The 21685-nt window shown below is 36.2% G+C and overlaps 1 protein-coding gene across 4 annotated transcripts in view; it reads left to right on the forward strand.

Annotated features, from left to right (window-relative positions):
- Positions 1-501: 501 nt before the first annotated feature.
- Positions 502-21685, forward strand: part of TMEM161B (transmembrane protein 161B) — a 30166-nt gene continuing 8982 nt past the window's right edge. For all 4 annotated transcript variants that reach the window (XM_010578042.1, XM_010578043.1, XM_010578044.1 and 1 more), the window contains exons 1-6: positions 502-600; positions 5854-5934; positions 11164-11261; positions 13080-13236; positions 19823-19974; positions 20538-20598. In XM_010578042.1, the coding sequence (XP_010576344.1) occupies positions 527-600; positions 5854-5934; positions 11164-11261; positions 13080-13236; positions 19823-19974; positions 20538-20598 (623 nt within the window). In that variant the 5' untranslated portion in view covers positions 502-526. The remainder of the gene's footprint in view (positions 601-5853; positions 5935-11163; positions 11262-13079; positions 13237-19822; positions 19975-20537; positions 20599-21685) is intronic.

Here is a 21685-nt window from a genome sequence, read left to right on the forward strand (position 1 = left end):
GTTGGATGTTGAAGTGAAGCTATGCTGATTTCTGTGTGCCCTCCCCTCTCAAAGGCTGAAATTTCATGATGCAGATGTTGTGCATTACTGTTAATTCCAGGGTGTTTGTGCGGTGTCAGCTGTTAAATCCTGTCAGAACTGAAGAGACCACAAAACCCAAGATTGTAATCAGTGATGTAATTTTAAGGCATAATGTCTTGTGAAATGCCACGTCCACATATGGCCTTACAGTCTGTGAAACAGGGGACATACATTACTGGCCTCGTGACCTGGGAATGCTTTTTCCCTTTGATGAAGTATGTAACTGATTATAGCAAGTTCCAGGGGATTTCCTGAAAACTGACACAGTATGGTTTTTTTCCCCTCTAGTTTAAAAAGAACCAAAAAATGTTATCTCTACCATACAAGGTACTTTTAATTTTTTTATCTGTTTTTAAAGATACTTAGCACTTTTCTAAAACACATACTGACTTGTTATTAACTTATTCCTCTACAGGGTGTGATAGGTGTACAGTTGGTGGTTACCATGGTAATGGCTAGTGTCATACAGAAGATCATACCTCACTATTCTCTTGCTCGTTGGCTTCTCTGTAGTGGCAGGTAAGACAAGAAACAGTTGCTATATGGTGTGTGAGTATGGTAATGCAATTATACATTAGCGTAATAACAGCAAAACATGCTAATTTAGGTTGTTTTCTTGAAAAATAATTAATCTGCTGTTCTTAAATTCATTACCATAGCATTGTGACACCTGACTTACAGGCTCAAGGTATAAAGACAGTGTTGCTGTAAAAGAACAGACTTGTTTGTTGTTATTAATTGTATCAGTCATAAAGTTAGCTGTTGTCCAGCTCTTATATTATTAAAGGCGCAAGCTACATACTTTAATATTAAAAAGCTAAACTGAATACAAGACACTGAAGAATGGATGGATTATTTTCTCTACACTGCCTCAGTGTTCTTGATAATCCACCTGCTGATTAGCCTTGCATATAAAGAGTGCTTAGGTATTTATTAAAAATTCAATTTTTTTTAATACTTCATAGGACAGGATTAGTATAAATTTCAGTACACTACTTCCTCATAACAATAGATCAAACAGACATAATGAGTTGCAAGGGGAGCATTCCCTGTGTGGCTGTATCCATAATAAAAATGAAACCCAGCAGCTGTTTTGAATATGAATCAGTATCTTAAATATTAAAAGAATCATAGGCACTGTGTTTTTTCATTTGGGAAGAAAAACACTTTGTATGATTAGAAGGTAGTGTGCTGTCTTTTGTAATTGTTAAAATTTTGAGAATACCAAATCTCTACTCCCTGATTTCTGAAGGAGTATCCTTGAATAATAATGTGCTCCATAGGAGTCTTAACCAGTCTCATATAATTTTCCATTGACTTTTTTCCTCTGCATCTCAGAATTACCAACTTTCTTCTTTTTTTATTTTCCCCATTTCATCACCCAAATAGTTGCTAATGAAAGGTTACTCTAATTGTTGTTTAGATGCATGTTAGGTATCACTGGTTAGGTGTTATGGAAAACAGTAATTGTCAGGTGAATATGAACAGGAGTCATACTCTTAGTTGTGTGAAGTTCATTGTTGACCACATCTGCAGAATGTTAATCACCTTTTTTTGTGCTCTAAAAAGAACTTTATGTAAAGGAATATGAAATTGCACACCATTTATTTTAAGGTGTGTTACTACCATAGTATTTTCATCAGCAATTATTCAAATGACATTTTCTACTTTTTATGTGCTATTTAAAAGATTTATTTAAATTTTTATTTCAAAATTTAAATAGGTAATTGCTCTTTTAAAAGAATTGCTCAATATTATGCCCATGTTCTTAATTCTTGTGAAGTTTTCACTTTTTATATCTTTTTTCTAAGGCATGCCTTGTGCCAATGGTAGGGAGAGGTTTGCTGTTCAAATATTTTTCATAATCCCTTTCTCCTTTTATCTTTGCACACTTACAGATTGATAAATACATAAAGCAGGATTTCTGCACTTGTGCTTATGGAATTCTGCCCCCACTGAAGTCAATGGGACCCTTATTATTGCCTTTCATGTTAGTAGCCTTGAAAATCTCATTGTTGCTTTACAGTGTTCTATTTATCTGGTAACTATTTTAGTGCATTGTAATTTCAGTCATTGTGAATAACCTCCTGAATACAAGAATTATGTAAAGAGACAGAAATAATTCTGTCTTCCAGAAATAAAAACAAGTCAGAAGCTTCACTGCAACAAGAATCTGACTCTTAATGGCAGAAAGAAAACCAGTTCTCTTCTTAGTTTAGCTGACAAACTGTCTTTTACCTTAACCCATTTTCCTTAGTGCTGTGTTTTTGCAACAGTGTTTTCTTTGACAGACTTGTGTGGTTGGGGTGGTGGAGGGTTTTGTACACAGGTAAGTGATGTAATTTTGTCTGTATACAGACACGGACAGACACACTATTAAGCAGTCCAGCTTTCCTAGGAAAAGTTACCACCTGCTTATCCTTTCCTTTGTCAATATGCTTCAAATAATCTTTGGTTCCCAAACCTGGTTTTTAAGTTATTTGGCTTAAGTGTCTTTCCTCCAAAGGGTTGGGAGACTTTTCTAAGCAAGATAGTCTGAAATGTCTACAGATAGCCCTTGCCGAATGGGAGGGAGGATAAACATATTACCAGACAAGCCAGAAACTCTTAAGTGGCCAGTTGGTTTCAAGATGCCTGTATGTCTACATTCAAAGTCCATTAAAAGGAAACAGACATTTCAAAATTTGAAAGATAGACATAAGATAATTATTTGTTTACAGAATGAACAACTGTCATTGACTGTTAAAAAGCTATTTACTTAGATTTGTAAAGAAATGCAAACTTTTTCAATCAGTGCTATTTTTAGAGCTTTAACAGAATTTGAATATTCTTACTTATTGAAGTCAATGAAGTGGCAGCCAAAGTATCTGCATAGGCCTTTGCATTTTTAACTACTACCAAAATGTTGCTTTTAAGTTGCTCAGGTATGTTCTATTTTCAGGCCACTTCAAGAAGACAGGGGAAAATGGATGTTCTGTTGTACATTCGTTAATGACCTTCATTCAAATTAACTAGGGCATATCTGTGCTGCTGTTGTTACTCAAACTAACTTGGATATGTCAAAGCTACAGAGTAATTAGTTGTGGCATGTCAGTTTTAAGCATATATAAGCTAAAACAGATACAAACTACTTTTTTTAGCTCTACCTTTATGAAAATGTTCAGATCTCTTGGTTTTGAGATTTTAAATGCAAAGTATCTAGGGTTTATTAACTAAAAAATCCCCAAACTCTTGTATCGTATTAGTTGTAATTATGAATCACTTGCAACATAATTCTGTAGTGTAATTAAGAGCAAATTGTGGGTTAAGTGTTTGATTTGTGTTAGGATGTTACACAGAACAAGAATGTTGTCTGTTCTGCTGTATTATATACTATTTCTGTATCTGTGCAGGAAAGATTTTGAAAAATTAGCTTTCCAGCACTGGTGATTTTCATCATTACAGAACTACTTGCGGTACTCTCAGCATGCCAAGTTCAGATCTGGGAGATGATGAATGACAGAGCAGACTATTCCTCTGCTTTCCCCCACTTTCTCTAGGTCATGTGAAAGATAGGAATAAGTTCTTATCTTCAGTGTAGTTTTATCTTCTTGGATGAAAACGTAGATGCTCTGGTTTCTGTGTGATTCTCAATCGTAACAAAGTCTCTTTTGCAGCAGAGTTTGCAAACAGCAAATTTTTCAGCTGGGACCACACATGATAAAAATAAATTAATGAAATAACTTTCACTCCTACTGATGCCTCAAAAAAAACCCCCAAACAAAATTCTTATTCCCCCCCCCCAACTCCTTGTTCATGCAAAGTCTGTAGTATTTGGCATTTTCAGTTTTTGAACAGGCAGTGTTCACACTCCTTCAAGGGAAAATTGCAGTGATGGTTTGGATCTCTGTGATGTATTATTGACTGGTACTGAAGTTGTTTTCTGTTGAAGAAATTCCAGCTTTAGCTGATTCTCTACCACAGCAGTACCTACTGACACAGGCTCATGGAAACCCCTATTAACCAGACTGTATTCCTTGTAATATTGCTGGCTTGAACTGGTACTTATCCATTATGCCAGTTTTTAAGTTAAGATGGTGTCCATGAGCTCTTTGCAACTGCCTGTTTAATGCTTCGTTATACCAGCAATTAAACTGCTGAAACTGGGAGCTCCTCGTAAAATGTGTTGTATTTTTGTCACACCATTTTTCTTTATTCCCATTTCCCTGTCCTCAGCCAAGTTCAGTGTAGTGTCAAGGACAGCATCAGGACAGATGGGCTGTGTCTCCTGTTTAAGATCTACCAGGCAGGCATATGCTCAGTGATACGTACATCTCTTTAAAATTGTACCTATTCTTTCTCATAGTCTTTATCCAATGTCTCTTGTGGCACGTGTGCACACATGAAGTGTCTATGCTGTCGTAAGGAAGGTAGAAGATGTATAATATTGCTTGCTGTGGCTGCTTGCATTTAGGAGCATTTCTGCTTTTAGCATGAGGACCTCCCTCAGTATTTGTTGTGTAGATGATGTTCCATGAAGAATGACAAAATTTTTTATATTTACATGAAGGGACATATTCTGCAAATATAAAGATAGGTGGACCAGACTTCCACTTGGGACAGGAGGCCTTTCCAGAACAGAGAGATGGGAATTAAGTGTTATCGAGTGGTTTGAGATTGTTTGGGTTTTATGTTTATTTTCCAGATTTGCCTTGCCTTTTTGAAATTGGATGTAACATAATCTCTAATTTGCCAGTGTAGATTTGAATGGTCCTACCTGATGAGGTTTTCTCAACGTGAGAAGTACTGACAGTTGTGGATTCCATTATCATCTCTAACTATTATGCCATGTTAACTCCTGTCACCAATTAGTGGCCTCCTGCTCCAGAAAAGTACTTCCATATAAATACAGATAAATTTCCCAAGTGTGTTCCCATTAATACTTGGGCTCTGTGCCTCAGCATTTCAGAATGGAGGTCAGAGTGACATCCTTCCTGCATCTGGACAGCAGCCCTCCCTTGCTGAATGTGGAAAAGGCTACTAGGGTTCAGCTACTAGAGTTCTTGACATGCTTAGAGATTAAGGTAAAATGTTAGACACTTAACCATCTCTGTTTTTCCTCTTCACAATTTCCTTGCCACTACTTGCCTTTTAAGTAAATGAGCAATGGATGGTGAATTGACTTGTAAAAGTGGAAAAACTTGCCATTCAGCTATGCGTAAATCAGTGGTTTTTTTTTAACAGCACTTTTTCAAGTAGGAGTTGAAGATATCACTGACGAGGTGTTTAGGAAAGGAATGTTGATGATATGATGTGCTCTGCCTCAGAAAAAAGGCTGGTAATGGTTATTTGATAATAGCTATTCTGGATTCTGGAAAATTGCTGGGTTTTTGTGAGGCATAATTATATTTATAAAATCATTTAGAATATGGTTCTGATGGGTAATTATAATGGTATAATTATTCTAGTGAACTTTTTCCAATATCGGTACAACCTTGTTTGCTGTATTTGATGATAACTTGGAAATTTGGTGTCTTGAGAAGTGAATGGTAAAGTGGCAAAGCTTTCTATTATCAATAAGCATCTCATACGCTGAAGAGAACTGAAGTTTATCTGTGGTTGTTCTGTTCAGGCAGAGTTGGTACTTGCACACAAGGGTGTTTTGCTGAGGTGTTGCAAATGATCAGTGTCTTAATATGCATATAGATCTGTGTTGTTATATAGGTTTTTTAGAAAACCACTCTAAATTGGTAATATTGACGTTGTTTTACTTGAGATTTTCTTTTTCTTTAGTTTACGGTGGTATCAGCATCCCACTGAAGAAGAACTACGGATTCTTGCAGGGAAACAAAGAGGGAGGAGCAAAAAAGATAGGTAAATACTTGTTTTAAGCTTTTTTCTTTTTTTTTTTCCCCCTCTTTTTTCTCAGCATGATCCATATAACAACTTTGCTGGCCAACGTTTGTCTTTGTGCGAGTTAAAAACTGCTAGTTGCGTATGACTGCCCTGCTTGCATTAATTGCCACAGCTCTGCACCAAACTGTGTTCTTTCAGTTTAACAGGGTTGAACATGCCCAAATTGTGCAGAACGGGATGATTTCCAGTCCACAAAATTGGTCTGTGAAATTGCGAATTCGGTGGCAAGGAATTTTTTTTAGTGAATGTATTCATTTGGATGAAAACTGAGGAAAGCAAATCTTCTATAGGATTGAAGCTCTTCATCTTGAAGCAAGAGAAGAAAGATTTGAGTATATTAGTTCAACATAGGATTACTGTGAGCCACCCCTCTTACACAGCTGTGAAAAAGGTAAATGTGCTTCTAGGATGTATTAGGTGAGGTATTTCTAATAGAAGAGATAGGGAAATATTAATCCTTTTGGACAAGGCACCAGAGTGTAGAACTTTATCTGGATTACTGTGTACAGTTCTGATCACTTGTGTTCAAGAAAAATGAATTTGTACATGAACAGGTGAACAGAGGGCTAAGATCATCCAAGAAACAGAAGGTCCATCTTGTAAGAGAAGGCTAAAAAAGCTTGGCTTGTTTAACCTATCAAAAAGATGACTGAGAGGGATGGGATAGCTGTCTATCAGCTTAAGCTGGAAATAGATTTCTGACATTCAGGCATGAAGTTCTGGAACAGCCTTACTAGAAGTACAACTGCAGCAAGAACCAAGACATCTTGAGGTGGTGAAGCTGCCTATGTTGATGCAAGATTTCTGAATTGGCTATGTTTAAAACAAACAAACCAACCCCTCTGCCCACGCCCCCCCCTCCCTTTTCTTTTGTGACATAAGAGGTTTCGTTTAGTCCTTTTTCTTTTATTCCAGCATTAAATCTTTTATAATTCTTAACACTTCTGTTAATCCACAAACTGCATATATAATCTGTTCATTGTAATGTGATTTTTTTTTTCCTTTTCTGTTTCATAGTTCTTAAGCTATATGGTTAGCAACCTCATTGGCCACACTTTGGAGTAAAGAATTAAGTTGTTCCTTTAATATCACATAACTAATTTTACATGTTTGTTGCAATAGGCTTTCAAATTCAGAAACTTATTTTATCTAACAGTTTTCTATAACAAGGTGCGGCAAAGTAATTGTGAATAGCTTTACAATTTTTAACTGTCCATTTAACCAGTGATATTTATTCATATGTGAAGTAACTTTAATTACATAACTATAGCTTGTACGTCCTCCCATAGGAGCCTTAAACAGAAAAATGCAATTGCACTGCCAAATAATAATTGTACATTGCTCTTATTGCCTTTCCTCAGCCTTGCCAGTCTTCTGCCATCCAAAACGTGTGTTCTTGCTTTCACCAGAGCAATTACATGCTCTCAGCTGAGTGGAAGCATGGCATGTTAATGTGTGCTGACATATGAGTTTAATTGTGTAATCTCTGGAAAACTTACTGTGAAATTTTGTAGGATCCTGTATCACAAGTCACCTATATATGCATTAAGTCCTTTTTCAGTTACTAACTTCTACATTTAATGTTTCAAATGCAGTGCTATGTTTTCATGTCTGTGCAGTCAAAATTTTGTTGGTGTGATTTAGTTATTGTAAGGTTGATACAATTATCTTACTATATTAACATGTAACCAAGAGAATACAGTTGTAATAGTTGTAGGTAGTTGTTTGTATGAGGGTAACTGTTAATCACAGAGGGTTGTGAAACTTCAAAGAATCCAAGACGGTAGTGTGGAGGCTTAAATGATGCTTTCTTTGCTTTGCTGTTTTAACTACAGAATGAATAATGCACTTACTTCTTAGTCAATAAATATACCTCTGTGTCCTCTAAAGAAGTGGCTGGTGTTGGAGGAGAACTGTAGTTTAAAGTAGGAATTGTTTCTGTTGAATTGGTTTGGATGTACTGTTTTAGGTTGCACAAAATGGAATGCAGTGCGCCCTTGAGCCAAGGAGATGTGAAACAGATGGTGTAGGACAAATAAGGATGCATCTATGTGATTTTCCCCATGTCTTTCCAAGATAAAGAATTTGCTTTGTCAAGCCCATGGTCTTGCAAAATGTAGTACCTGCTCCTTACCTAAATACTTTCCCAATATGAACTAATTAAAAGAGAAATAACAAAAGGAGGTCCAAGGAACTTGCTTGAAAATTAGCCTTAGAAACAGCTGTAGTGTGAAATTCTACTCCATTTTATTCAATGCATATTACACTTCAGTATATTATGCTGTAGGTTGTAATAGCACTTGAATATTGGGCAGATTTTCTATTTCAGAATAATTTGTGTTACATTAAATTGTTAGGCTAATGAAAAGGTCCATAGCTACTATGAATTACTTGAATTAAAGCTGTCAATGATCCCGCGTATGTTCTGACTGTGTCTCTTGGATTATTTGTCCCCTGGGATAATTAAAGTGTAGGAACACCAAATTTTGTTGAGCTGAAATGGCTTCAGTTATCAAAATGCTCATCTCACTCAAGATGATGGTACTCCTGGGTGCATGTTGTAGGAAAACATCAGAGTACAGCTAGGGGCAGGGAAGCACACAGAAACTTGTACTCAAGTGGCTGGGCAGCGTTTTGGACTTCTTGTTTAGACCTGAGCCCCTGAATTTTCTGAGTAATGCTTTAGATTCCTATCCTCAGTTTTAGTTTGTCCATTAAAATTCTTGTGCTTTGGATGATACCAGGAATTAATATCAACTGGAAAAAAAATTATTAATGCTTTCTGCTTGTATTCTTATCTCACTTATTAGCTGAGATGACATCATTCCTTACAAATAAGCTCACAATTGATTGACTGAATTTCTTTTTAATGCTTATGTCTCAGTAACTTATCTTTCTATGGAAAATCCACCTTTCCTTCTCTAATTTCAGAGGTGCTGTTCTAAAATGTGGTAGAGTTTACCGTTTCCTTCTAGCCATTTAGGGTTTTTAAGTTTGGGGTTTGAATTTTTTTTTTAACCTAAAAACATTTTCTGATCTGCTTTAATGATTTTTTTTTTTCTTAATAGTGATGAGGTAAGTTTTACCTTAGTGACGGCAATCTCTCAGCCCAATTTCACATATCTTTGACTTTGTTCAGGTTCTTTTAAGAGCATTTGGTTTTCTTCAATTTAAAGTCTAGTAGTGTGGCTTATTTTCAGGAAAGTGAATATCATGATGTTGGTGTAGTTTCAGAGCTCCAGACAAAAATGAGCCTTTTGCTCTACTACTGTGTTGTAGAAGGAGACACTGAATGATGTTAGTAGAGTAGATTTAAGGACTTCTCAGTTTTGGACACACATTTTGGAACTTGGTGTCACAAGACACTACGCAGCTCAGCAAGTTTCATACTGGTTGTCGTGGTTTAACCTCAGCCAGCAACTAAGCACCAGGTAGCTGCTCACTTACCCCCCCCCTCCCCCCCCAGTGGGATGGGGGAGAAAATCAGGAAAAGAAGTAAAACTCGTGGGTTGAGATAAGAATGTTTTAATAGAACAGAAAAGAAGAAACTAATAATGATAATGATAACATTAATAAAATGACAGCAGTAATAATAAAAGGATTGGAATATACAAATGATGCACAGTGCAATTGCTCACCACCCACCGATTGATGCCCTGTTAGTCCCTGAGCAGTGATTTCCCCCACCCCCTCCTCCCCCCAGGTTATATACTAGATGTAACTTCACACAGTATGGAATACCCTTTTGGCCAGTTTGGGTTGGCTGCCCTGGCTGTGTCCCATTCCAACTTCTTGTGCTCCTCCACCGCTCTCGCTGGCTGGGCATGAGAAGCTGAATAATCCTTGATTTTTAGACTAAATGTTACTTAGCAACAACTGAAAACATCAGTGTTGTCAACATTCTTCTCATACTGAACTCAGAAACAGCACTGTACCAGCTACTAGGAAGACAGTTAACTCTGTCCCACCTGAAACTAGGACACTGGTTCAGAAAGGGATTAGGCAAATTCATGTAAGTTTTGAAAAGTTATGGTTTCAGAAGATGATGCAATCCCTGGCTCAGATTATCCTCAAGTTGCTTAATACTGGAAGCCAGGAAGGGTTTAGCAGTGTGAGGATCAGCCACCGGTTGCCTTATTCTTTCCTTTTGTGTAAGCAAGTAGCCACCTCTATGATAGGAACAAATGAATCTGTGTGTTACTCTTATGGACCTGGAACATAGCTTTGATCCCTGGTACTGTATGTATCGTGATGTATTTAGCCTTGTCTGTCTCCCCAAAGAGAGCACGATGGATTTACTGGATCACTGGGATTGCTAGTAATACTGCGGTAATGTTTTTTTTTTGCTTATTTTCATAAGCAGGGTATGAATTGAAACAAGTCTATAGTATTTCTACACATACCCTTTTAGATTAGAAAACTGTCTTAAAATTGTCTTTGATTGATGGCTAGCAGGATGGATTTTTCAAGGATCTAGGTTAGTCTAGCTCACATGATGTACTTGCTGAGCACCATGTTGTGACAAAAAAGCCTAATGCTTTTTTGGGAAATATGTTTTTTATCTTTTGTTTCTTATCAGCTATCTTCCAAGATAGATTACTGCTTGTTATTTCCAGTGAACGTTCAATAAATTAATGCTGCCAAGTCTGTCTGTTGTTCTTTACTTACTTTCAATCCAAAAACTTTAATACTCCTGTCTTTCAGCTTCCTGGTATAGACTTCAATTAAAAAGTCTGAGTTTAGTTTGATTTTCTTCAGGGTATCTGTATGGTGGGGTGGATATATTCTGTTCTGTAGCTGTGCTTGTATCATTGACCTTTTGAGACTGTGAGAACTTACTAGAACACCCTGTAGCTCCCTGAACAGAGAAAATCAGCGGGCTGAAGTAAATACTGGCCACTGGATCTTGCCGTAATACATGCTCAGGATGCAGCATATAGAAGCTATTTAAACCCATACCACAGTAGTATGTCAGAGCCTTGCAAGATAAAGCTGGGAATCATTGACATACCTGGTTGTTACTCAAAATTTGAACTGGAGCTAATGCTTTTAGGTAGATAGATAAAAGTGTTTGCATTTGGCAAAAAAGTGGTCTGCACTTTTCTTAAATTTGGAATGCTGTTATATATTGAAAAAATTTATTTTGTTATATCCATGTGTGTATTATCTATTTATTTACTTTTACAGAAAATATAATGGTCATATTGAAAACAAACCCTTAACCATTCCGAAAGACATCGATCTTCATCTGGAAACAAAATCTGTGACTGAAAGGGACACTATCGGTAAGAACAAGTGGATGAAGATGATAATACTTTATTTCAAATATATCCTGATTCTTCCTATCAAATGCCTGTTTGCAGTGAATGTTGGAATATCTTTTTTTTTATAGACAATGAATAAATAGAAGAACAACTGATAATAATGTTAAATGAGAAGGCAAGACTAGGGCGGTATAACCCCAGCTGGCAACTAATCCCCACACAGCTGCTTGCTCACTCCTCCCTGGCGGGAGGGGGGAGACAATTGGAAGGGTAAAAGTGAGAAAACTCCTGGGTTCAGATAAGACAGTTTAATAGGTAAAGCAAAAGCCACATGCCCTAGCAAAGCAAAACAAGGAATCCATTTCCCACTTCCCATGGGCAGGCAGGAGTTCAGCCATCTCCAGGACAGCAGGGCTCCATCACGCCTAACCGTGACTTGGGAAGACAAACTCCATCACTCCGAACGTCCCCCCTTCCTTCTTCTTCTTGCCCAGCTTTCTATGCTGAGCATGACGTCCTATGGCATGGGATATCCCTTGGGTCAGTCGGGGTCAGCTGTCCCGGCTGCGTCCCCTCCTGACTCCTTGTGCCCCCCCAGCCTGCTCGCTGGTGGGGTGGGGGGAGAAGCAGAAGAGCCCTTGGCCCTGTGCAAGAACTGCTCAGCAATAACTAACACATCCCTGTGTTATCAATGCTGTTTCCAGTGCAAATCCAAAACATAGTCCCATACCAGCTACTGGGAAGAAAATCAACTCTGCCCCAGCCAAAACCAGCATTTTCTCCTTGCTTGTTCTGTGGGTGACATCTTAATAGCAGTGTTATGGAAAAGGATGAGTAGGTGAAATCCAGCATAAAGCACATCTATTGTTGTATCCGTAGCAATATGAGACAACACTGAAAGGATCACATCATAGTCTATTTGAAATAGAGATCATAGCTTTGTACAAGAACATGACAATTGGCAGGTGTCGAAACATACTTTCTGCTCATCTGAAATAGGAAATGCGCTGTAGCATTGAAACCTAGACCTTTCCAAACACACATCTGAAACATAGAGGTAAAATGCCTAGAAACTGAAATAAGCAGCATTAAGTGTTTTGGAAGTTGCAGGTTTTTTACATGGTCATTTTTGATTCCTTAATCATAACCAGTCATTCTGTTACAGAAAACTCATATATGGATATGTATTCATGTGTGATACATATTTTCTTCCTATCTACGTTTTTATATGCATGTTCTCTCTTTGTAAATCACCCAGCCTGCATGCAACACAGTATGATCCCCAGAATTTTTAGAGTGGAATTTACACAATGATTTATTGCTGTACAGGAGATACTAACAAAACCTGGAAGAACAAACCATCAGTATCTTACTGGTTTTTGTAAAGAAAAAGAGGAAGTGATTATATGTAGTATTTTAAATGATTGCCGATGAGCTTTTAATCTTTAACAGAGAGTCAAAAAAACTCTTACCTAGAATTGCAGCTAGGCTCAACTGGAGAACCATTTTCTGTCATGATGTTGAGATCTAAATTATGTATGCATTTTGTATTTAGGATGTTAATGTATAAAAGCTGAGATGACAAAACAGTAAAATCTTGTAGCCTTATAAATTTGAGTAGTCATCAAGTATCGAGTAACAGAAGTGAAGAGTGAGGTTCAGGTTGCTGAGTGGAAAAAATGTGGCTTTTTCGCTGTTGTTGCTCTTTACTTGGATGATCTGGGCCTACCTAGACCTCAGTTAATTGAAAACATTTTAAAATTGTCACTCCATTCTATATAAACCAGTAACTGCCTTAAAATATCACACCTTTAACATTTGCAATCTTGTATTTTTCAGCATTGCATTATTTTCCAGAATATCAGTGGTTGGTGGATTTCACTGTTGCAGCTACAGTTGTGTATGTGGTGACGGAAGCCTATTACAGTATTGTGAAGCCCTCACAAGAAATGAATATAAGCGTAGTGTGGTGTCTGCTTGTCTTGGCTTTTGCAGTGTATCCTTTTCTGTTTTCTTAAATGACACTATCTGTTCCAAATAGTTTACATCTTTCTGCAATTCATATAAAGCTCTGTATTGTTGATTGGCAAAAGACACAAATGTTTAGCATTTGGAAAAAGGATCGTGTAAGCTAGTGCCATTGTTAGGGAATGTATATGCTGTACGTGCTCTTTGTACATGCTGATATCACTAGCTTGTTAACATTAATAACAAACCATTTATCGAAAAAAATACATGTATGTGAACATACAGTTAGTGCTCATCTGTTGTATGTAGTGGTTCTAAACTAATTTGGTTTTGCCCAGTTTGGCAGTCAGAAATAAATTTTTCTACACAAAGTATTTACAGCTTTTGGAGAAGTGTGCAGTTTACTCCACACTTTCTGTTTTCAGTATGTTTAATCTGATAGTTCCTGAACAAAATGGGACAGCAATGTGTATACTAATTTATTGCAGAGATACATGTATGGATTCATGATTTTAAAATACATTCAAGACGCTAAAAAAGTCTGCAGAAGGAAAAATGTGTGGACAGTTGTAGGAGCTGAGGTGGTACATTTTCAAAGCTCTGTGAAAAGCTGAACTCCCCTCTGAAACTGAAAAAAAAGTGGGGTATTTAGGAAACAGGCAATGTCAAACCATAAAAAGAAGCAGCTGTTATGTTTGTTTTTACTAGAGAAAGCAGTATCAGACATGGATGCTTGCATGGTAATTAACTGCTTTCCACATACCAATCCAGATGTACACTTTAGGGAGGAAAGTTGTCTTTTAAAGATGTGATAGGTGATAAAGCAGTGGAATTGAATAAGGGCCTGCAAGAGTGCAGGTTATGGAAAGGTGAGTTAGAAAATGAATTTCTGCAACTCCTCTGCTCCCTCAACAGCTGACAACCAGATCAAGTGCTAAGTTAGGGTCGATATAGCACTTGAATATTCAAAATTGGTTCTTCTGTATAAATGCCTGTTCTTCAGTAGAGATTCTTACTGTGTTGTGGGTTGTTTGTTTTTTTTTATTTTTTTGGTGTTAGCAATAGCTGATGGTGTTATGTAAAACCCTTGAACTCTTGTTTAGTTCTGAATGTTTAGTTATATTTGGCTAACAGTTCTGGATATGCTTAATGCTTGTCTGTTCTTGTTAATTATTAAAATGTGTGCTGCCTTTACGATAAGGATGGGAATTCTTTTCCTAAGTCACCTGAAGTGTAAATGATATCCAGAATTTTTCTTGTAAAGAGTAAAAACTTACTGGAAGAGGGAGTTGTTTCACATTATGAAAAAGACTGTCACTAGCTTGCTTCCAGACCAGGTATTTCTCCTTTGACTTGTCAGTGGACAGATCCACAGTCCAAAAGGTGTTTTTTCTAGTCTACTAGGTAGTGACAGGAAAGTCAGGGTCTGGCTTTTGTGCACCTTATAATTATATTAGAGCTATATTATAGCTAATATAGAGCTGTTATTGCACAGCCTTTATTTTATTTGTTTGGGTGAAGTCAGGAATTCTAGTTTAATCTTGGCAGAGGGAAGGAGAGAGAGGCAGCTCCTGCTTAAGAAGTCAGAAATGAAAGCCAACACCTTTGACTCCCATTTTGAGGATGAGGGGGAGGTTAATAGAACTAATGGAAAAACAAGCTTCAAATACTAAAGCCACAGTGTGCTCTTAAATTTATTGGTGGCAACACCCCATTTGCTTCATCTTTCGAATCTCGGGTGTAGCCAGCTTAAATAATACTACAATGATTGCAACTCTAGGTGAAGTAGAGTTGTGAATTATATATTGTAGGAAAATCCTCTGCAATAACTCTTTCTTACAGTAGTATTTGAATACAATCCTAACCACTGCTTTCATTTGGTTATCAATTCAGGGCAAAACCAAATGTAGAAATTAAAAAAGATTAAGTTGCCTGGCAGTGCAAGCTTTCTGTCTCTTTTGTGAGCATGCAAGTAGCTATTGGGGTCTGTTTTTTGATTGTTTCTTTCTCGCCTTCCGTTTTTATATGAATGAGCCTAAACCAGCATTTCCAGTTTTATCCTAATCTGGCTGAAGCACTTGAGATCTAATTGCATGGTTGGCCCTGGAGGAGATTGAAACAGATCTAGTGTTCCCTGCATGTTAGAAGCACATTAGCTATATTTTCTCACTAGCCTTCCTACATGACTGAAAGGGAAGTAAGATCAGATACAATAGTATTAAAAGCAGAAGATCATGTGCTAAAACCTAGATTTTATTTAACAAGCTGTAAACAGTCTGTTGCATGCTTTAGCATTTTTGTACCTAGGCATGTATTGTCTAAGGAACGAATATTGTTTTGAGTTTTGGTAAAAGGCAGTATACTTCAGAGAGAAAATTCTTAAGGACTTCTATCAGTTTTTTTGGGTGCGAGAAAGGTTAGAGAAGTTAAAGTTTAAAATTCATGTAACACTTCTAAAAACATATGCAGATGTGGGAAAGCCTAGAGAAGAATGGCCTGATATGTAGGACCAAGCCTTCAGAAATAAATAAATTATGGGAAATAAGAAACCTGTATACAAGTGTCACCTTGTATAAGTATAATTACTTATCCAGTGCTAGGTAGTTGAACAGTCATTGATTATACAAAGGAAACAAATAGTCAGAACTAGTTTTCTACCACTTCATACAGCTTTTATTTACTTTTTTTTCCTGTGGCATTAAAGAGACCTTGTTTTTATTTGAGGCTTCTGCACAGGGTAAGCGATTTTGTAGAAATCCTTGTGAAGTCACCGCTTCCTAATATTGAATAGAACTTTCCTTAATTGCCTGTATGGTTCCTGGACCAAGGGGATGAAGTAGTGTGATCCTGTACAGTCTGAGGGGTTAGTGGCAATGCAGAAGGCTGCAGTACCAGAAAGCACACTCTAAACTTTGTATTAGAGTTAACATCTCCATAAATATGTTAACATAACTTATTCTGGGCATTATGGGTTTTTGGGTGAAGGAGGATGGTGCAAAGAGTGATACGCAGAGGTATTGATAACAATCCTTGTGATCACCAGAAACTAGGCTGGTGAAAAGAGATTTCAGAAGAAAGCTGGTTCATTCATGTGTTGTGACATCAGGCCTCTGGGATGCTGAGAATACTTCAAAATTTATACAACTATTTACTAATTCAGTGTGTCAAGACCAGAAATGATTCACTGTAATTTAAGTGCTAGAAAAATTTGGTTGCTTCCATATTTTCAGTTGAAAGCAGTCAATGTGATACATCAAGAACTAATTCTAGAACAATTTTGTGTTTTGATGGCAGGTGTTTTTTCTGTCTCATGTCTGCATGTTAAGAGGTGATAGGTTGTACTAAGGATTTGGCTGACAGAATGACCAAGAAAAGCTCAGAGAAGTTGGAAGTAATGATTGGAATTTTTTTCAGCTGTGTCTTCCAGAAATGGATGTTTTGATTCAGTGCAGTAACCCACTATTAGCATTTTTTAATGTTCATAGTGTAGATATTCAGAAAAATTCCAGAAGTTCAACTAGTAACTATTCACAATAGTAACTATTCACAGATTGATGATTTCTATTATTTGGAAACTTGGAAAGGTGGCTTCTGTCAGAAAAAATATTCAAAATTAGCAACCTGAATTCTTGATCACTATTTTAAATATAGCAGTTGCAGCCAGCTTACTTTCAAAAGATGGGGTTTGTAAAATAACAAAATACTTCATTGGCGGGAGGAAGAATGTGCATGAGGATAGAGTAAGATGGACAATACAGAGATGATCCATCTTAATGTAGCGTGTACCTAAATTAAATTACTGTACTTATACAGCTGTTTAAAATTCATCACTGAGAACAGCTGAGTAAGTCAGGTTACTTAACTTTTTGTGTATAAACTTTTAAACAGTGTTGTATGCAATCATTTCTGTTGCAAAGGCAAAGTATTTAGGCAAATTAATGTGGTATAGCAAAAGTAACGTATTTCTCAGCTGTCTTATCTGAAAAGATTTAAGTAACCTGATTTCATTGGTAGATTAGTAAATTTCACTGGCTACTTTTGGAAAACATATCTATGGCATAGCAAAGGGAAGCGACAGTCTTAACTTGACTGAAGGTTCATCTAGGGAAAATCAGTCATTAAATACCTTAAAATAACCTCTAAGCCTTAAACTGTAATATTATCTACATACATGCAATTAGAAGTAATATAGAGGAGTTTATCTGGTTTTCAACTGTGAATCCAAAAATTTCGTGTATTTTAATAGAAACAGAAGATGGATGTTTTTCTCTTCAACCATGTGCATAAATACCAGTGGACTATATCATAAAAAAATTTCCATAATTGCAGCAATTTAAAACATAAAATTATTTTTGTAAAAATGTATACCATGAATTCTACAGGCATATTACCTTTTATGACCAAAAAAAAAAAAAATTACAAAAAGTGGGGTGGGGAGGGTGAGGAATCTATTAACTTAGCACTGTATATTCCTGAATTATTTCTTTAGTAGGTCCTAAAACGTAGGTTAAGCAGTGAAAGGAATTGATGAAGCAAGCCATAATGCTTTGATTTTTTCCATTCCTAAAATAGGTAGCAGTGGTGATTATTCAAGTACCAGGGTTTCATTCACATATAGTTTGCATAATCATTAATTTATATATAAGGTTCTGAATCTGCACTGTAATTGGAGTTTACTGTCAGTATGCTTTCTTTTTCCTGGCTGCATTTTCCACATTCTTTAGCCACAATCCATATTGAAAACATGAAGTGTCTAGGGGATTATAAATCTGTTTATAGGTTAGGACTATTGGTCACAAACTGTTATGAAGTCCTTTGTATAACTTCGAGATTTGAAATCAGTGTGTTTTCAATTTGTGATCGATGTCCCTAGCTGTAAGAAGACACTTGGTTTAAGAACATATTGTGAGAGAAACAGAGCTTTCTGGAACACATTCTATATGATCCATTAGGTACCTCTTTTTAGGATTATTTAAGTCTTCCTTTAGATAAATCATTTCTTTCCGTGAAGTATGAAGGGAGCTTAAGTTGATTACTGTGAACTTAAGAGTCATGAGATGCTGTGCTTAGGCCACATTACTGTGTGCTTATGAGTACCTCTGCATATACATGAAATACAGCAATGTGTATGTTTAAATATGTGCTGCTTAATGGAGTGAGATATTGCATAATCATATAGTTTCTTGAGAGATTAACTGATGACTGTTCAAATGTTTTACTGAATAGATACTCTAAAACATGTTTTCATGTAATCTACATCTGAAAATACTTCCACTATTAGAAAAAGTGCAAATATGAATGAGCATGCGTCCTGGTTTGTGCATAGTGGAAAAAGAGTACAGTTTACACTAAAAATCTTCTTTTTTCTTTTTCTCTTTCATTTTTCCAAACAGGTAATGTCTGGAGTGATCTCCAAGTACTTTTTTAAAATATGGACTGGATATTGCCTGCCATTTGGAAAAAAAAAAATCAGTTATAATGGGCTGTAGTTCATCGTAATAAAAGTTGACAATGTATCATGAAAAACTTATCCTAATCTACTGTTTAACTTTGGAGCTAATTATGTTTAGAAATGTGTTAAAAAGGAAAATACTCCATAAACATTTTAAAAACAGCTTGATAACAGAGCAGGTGATGTCTTAGATGTTCATATTTGTGGCACTGGGGTTACATGAAAGAACTTAATATATCATACCAGACTATATAGGTTTTTTTAAGTTTTTTTTTTGTTGGTGGTGGTGGGTTTTTTTTTTTCCCCAAGATGAGCATTGGGTAGATTTTCTTTCCGAGATGGTACCAAATGTGCTGTTGTTTTACTGTCTTTGATAGCTGAGAAATCTCAAACACGTGCACGTGAAAGTAGAGAAATACAAATTTCATCTTTTCACGTGTTTTCTGTTTACTAAACAGTCACATAATAATCTAAGCAACAATCCCATGCCATTTGTAAGTTTCTTGTAGGGCAGGTCTATGCTCCCTGAGAGCCGAAGTTTTCATAGTTGAGAAATTTTGTCCCATTATTGATAGAAGTGCTTGTTGGAGCATCGCGTTCTTGCTGTTGGTATTTATAGCTTAGGGTTGTGCATCTAGGAGGAACACATATAGCTCCTCTGTGGTTAAAAAAGTGTTTATTCACTCCCCTGCCACCACAGTTGTTCCATTCAAAAGTAGTATTTTGGATTTTGAAATTAAGATATATTAAATCTTGACTTCTGTGGTTTGAAGAAATATTTTTCATTTAGCTTGATATTTTGCATTGAAGATACAATTGTCTTATTTTTTCTTTGATGTAACTTATGATTATGTAGTCATTTACATTTAAACTGCAGTTTAATTCTCCTAGATTGGTGGTGAATGTTGCTGCAGTTGACTATTAGTAAGCCTAAATCAAAACTATACTCCAAAGTAGTGTATTCCTGGGTACCCGTTATGTGATTACTATGCTTTACAGTATTCTGTAGTTTTAACCTGAAATTGGTTGAACACATATTACTTCTTTAAAAAACCTGCACATTACAGATCAGCCCTAGTATAGGTGACCAAAATACAGCTTCATAATTCTTAAATATAGTTATTTTACAGACTTAATTTTCCTTGACCTTCTTCTTGTGTAGTAAGGTACTGTTTTCGTTGACTACCCATTATTTCAAAGTAGAGGATGGAGGTGAAAGATCAGTCTGTGTCACCTTTGGTTTTTTCTTCTTTGTGAAAGCAATGGCAATTCTCATTGTCACAGAAAACTATCTAGAGTTTGGACTGGAATCAGGTAACTCCTTTCTTTAGTGTTTGCAACAGCTCTCGTGATTGCAAGACCTGAAAAATTTATTTCCAGTCTTTTAGGGTTTTTTTGTTTTTTTTTTTAAATATCTGTGTTAAAGTAAATTATATATGTCCTATATGTCATAAGAAATTTTGCTTTGGAATGCAGATTCTGAGGGATATCCTGTGTATTTCCCTGTTTTCTCTTAAATAGTGTAATCTTTGCCTATGTTGTTTGTTATGTTAATTATATTTGCCTTCCAGTTTTACATTTAACCTATTTTGCCTTTCATAGTAAAGTGAAGCTCCTTTAGTGAAAAAAAAAAAAAAAAAGAAATACTTATGTTTGTAAAAAATACTGTTAATTTTATTCATGTTCATGAAGTGTACAAATATCAGAGATGTTAATAATCAAGTTTTATTGCCTTATGGCTTACTAATTAGCACATGAAAGAGCTATTCTAGACCTATGAAAATTTGTTTAAAAGATGACCTGTTACCTAGCATTTTATTTGAAAAATGGGATTCTGCATTTGTACTGCAATAAAATACATATATGTGTCTCTGCAGGATTCTCGAATTTCTCAGAAAGTGCTATGCAGTTTCTTGAAAAGCAGGGTTTGGAATCCCAGTAAGTTTCTGGAAATATATTTGTCTGTTTTATGTGTGTATTTATAACTGAACCACTTGGATTTTCTTAGCAAGCATTTGTCTTTCATGTTTTGCTCTTGTATGTGCTTAAAATCTCTATAATAATGTGAAGACGTGGATTAATGAAAATAATTCATCAGTACTCACAAGTAACTTAAGTTGCATTTGTTTTTTCTCTTTTTAATTTGGAGATAGTTTCTACCCTGACATTTTGGTTGTAGTTTATAAAGTAGAGTTCTAAACTGTAAACACTTTTTTCATGGTAATTCCCTTCAGCTTTGCAAGGATTGCTTAAAACAGGTGATAGGTATTTTTTGCCATTCCTGTGGTATGCAAGAGGATGAGCGTGCAAAAGCTACAGGTGGAGCTTGTGATAAAGTTGGCATTAGGAATAAATTTTGGTGTTCAATCCTGTTTTCAGGTTGTGATGGTGTTTTCCTATTATGCAATAACATCTGCTTGCTACAGGACATCCAACTTTTGTATAGACTGTTAAAGGAACATGCCATAGCTTGTGATGTTACATAAATACACAATTGCTGTCGTAGACAGCCTTTGTATATTGTAAAATGGATTTCTGTTGCAATTCTTTCCTTATACACAGGCTCTAAAATGCATTTATAGGGTATGTCATCACAGTGGGAGCACAACTTTGAATTTCTTGCTTAGAAATTCACAAGTATCATGGAGAAGCTATGGAATCTCTTTATTTTTGAGGAACAGAAGTTTCCTCAAACTAGATTAGTGGGTCATTTATGAGTAAACTCATGGGAAACCCTTAACTGAATCCCATGTGGTTTCTAGCCTTTCTTCACCCTGTTTTTCCTAAGCTATTGCAAGTTTACTACTGTATTAATTTTCCTGTTAAGTGTGTATTTATTTTTGAACTTTTGCAGTGCTTTGGCTGTTTACAGCAGCAATTGAGTTGATGATGGTGTCTCTTGGTAGTTTATACGACGTAGATTAAGAAAGAATCTGAAACTCATGTGGATCACTAGATTTGTTTTTGTTCCTCTTTAATCTGTGTTAGTTACATGTCACTTGTTTTTTTGTGTAATCCAGTGTTC

The sequence above is a fragment of the Haliaeetus leucocephalus genome, unplaced genomic scaffold (genome assembly GCF_000737465.1).
Source record: "Haliaeetus leucocephalus isolate CR32 unplaced genomic scaffold, Haliaeetus_leucocephalus-4.0 Scaffold598, whole genome shotgun sequence".
In the NCBI taxonomy this organism is placed as follows: Eukaryota; Metazoa; Chordata; class Aves; order Accipitriformes; family Accipitridae; genus Haliaeetus; species Haliaeetus leucocephalus.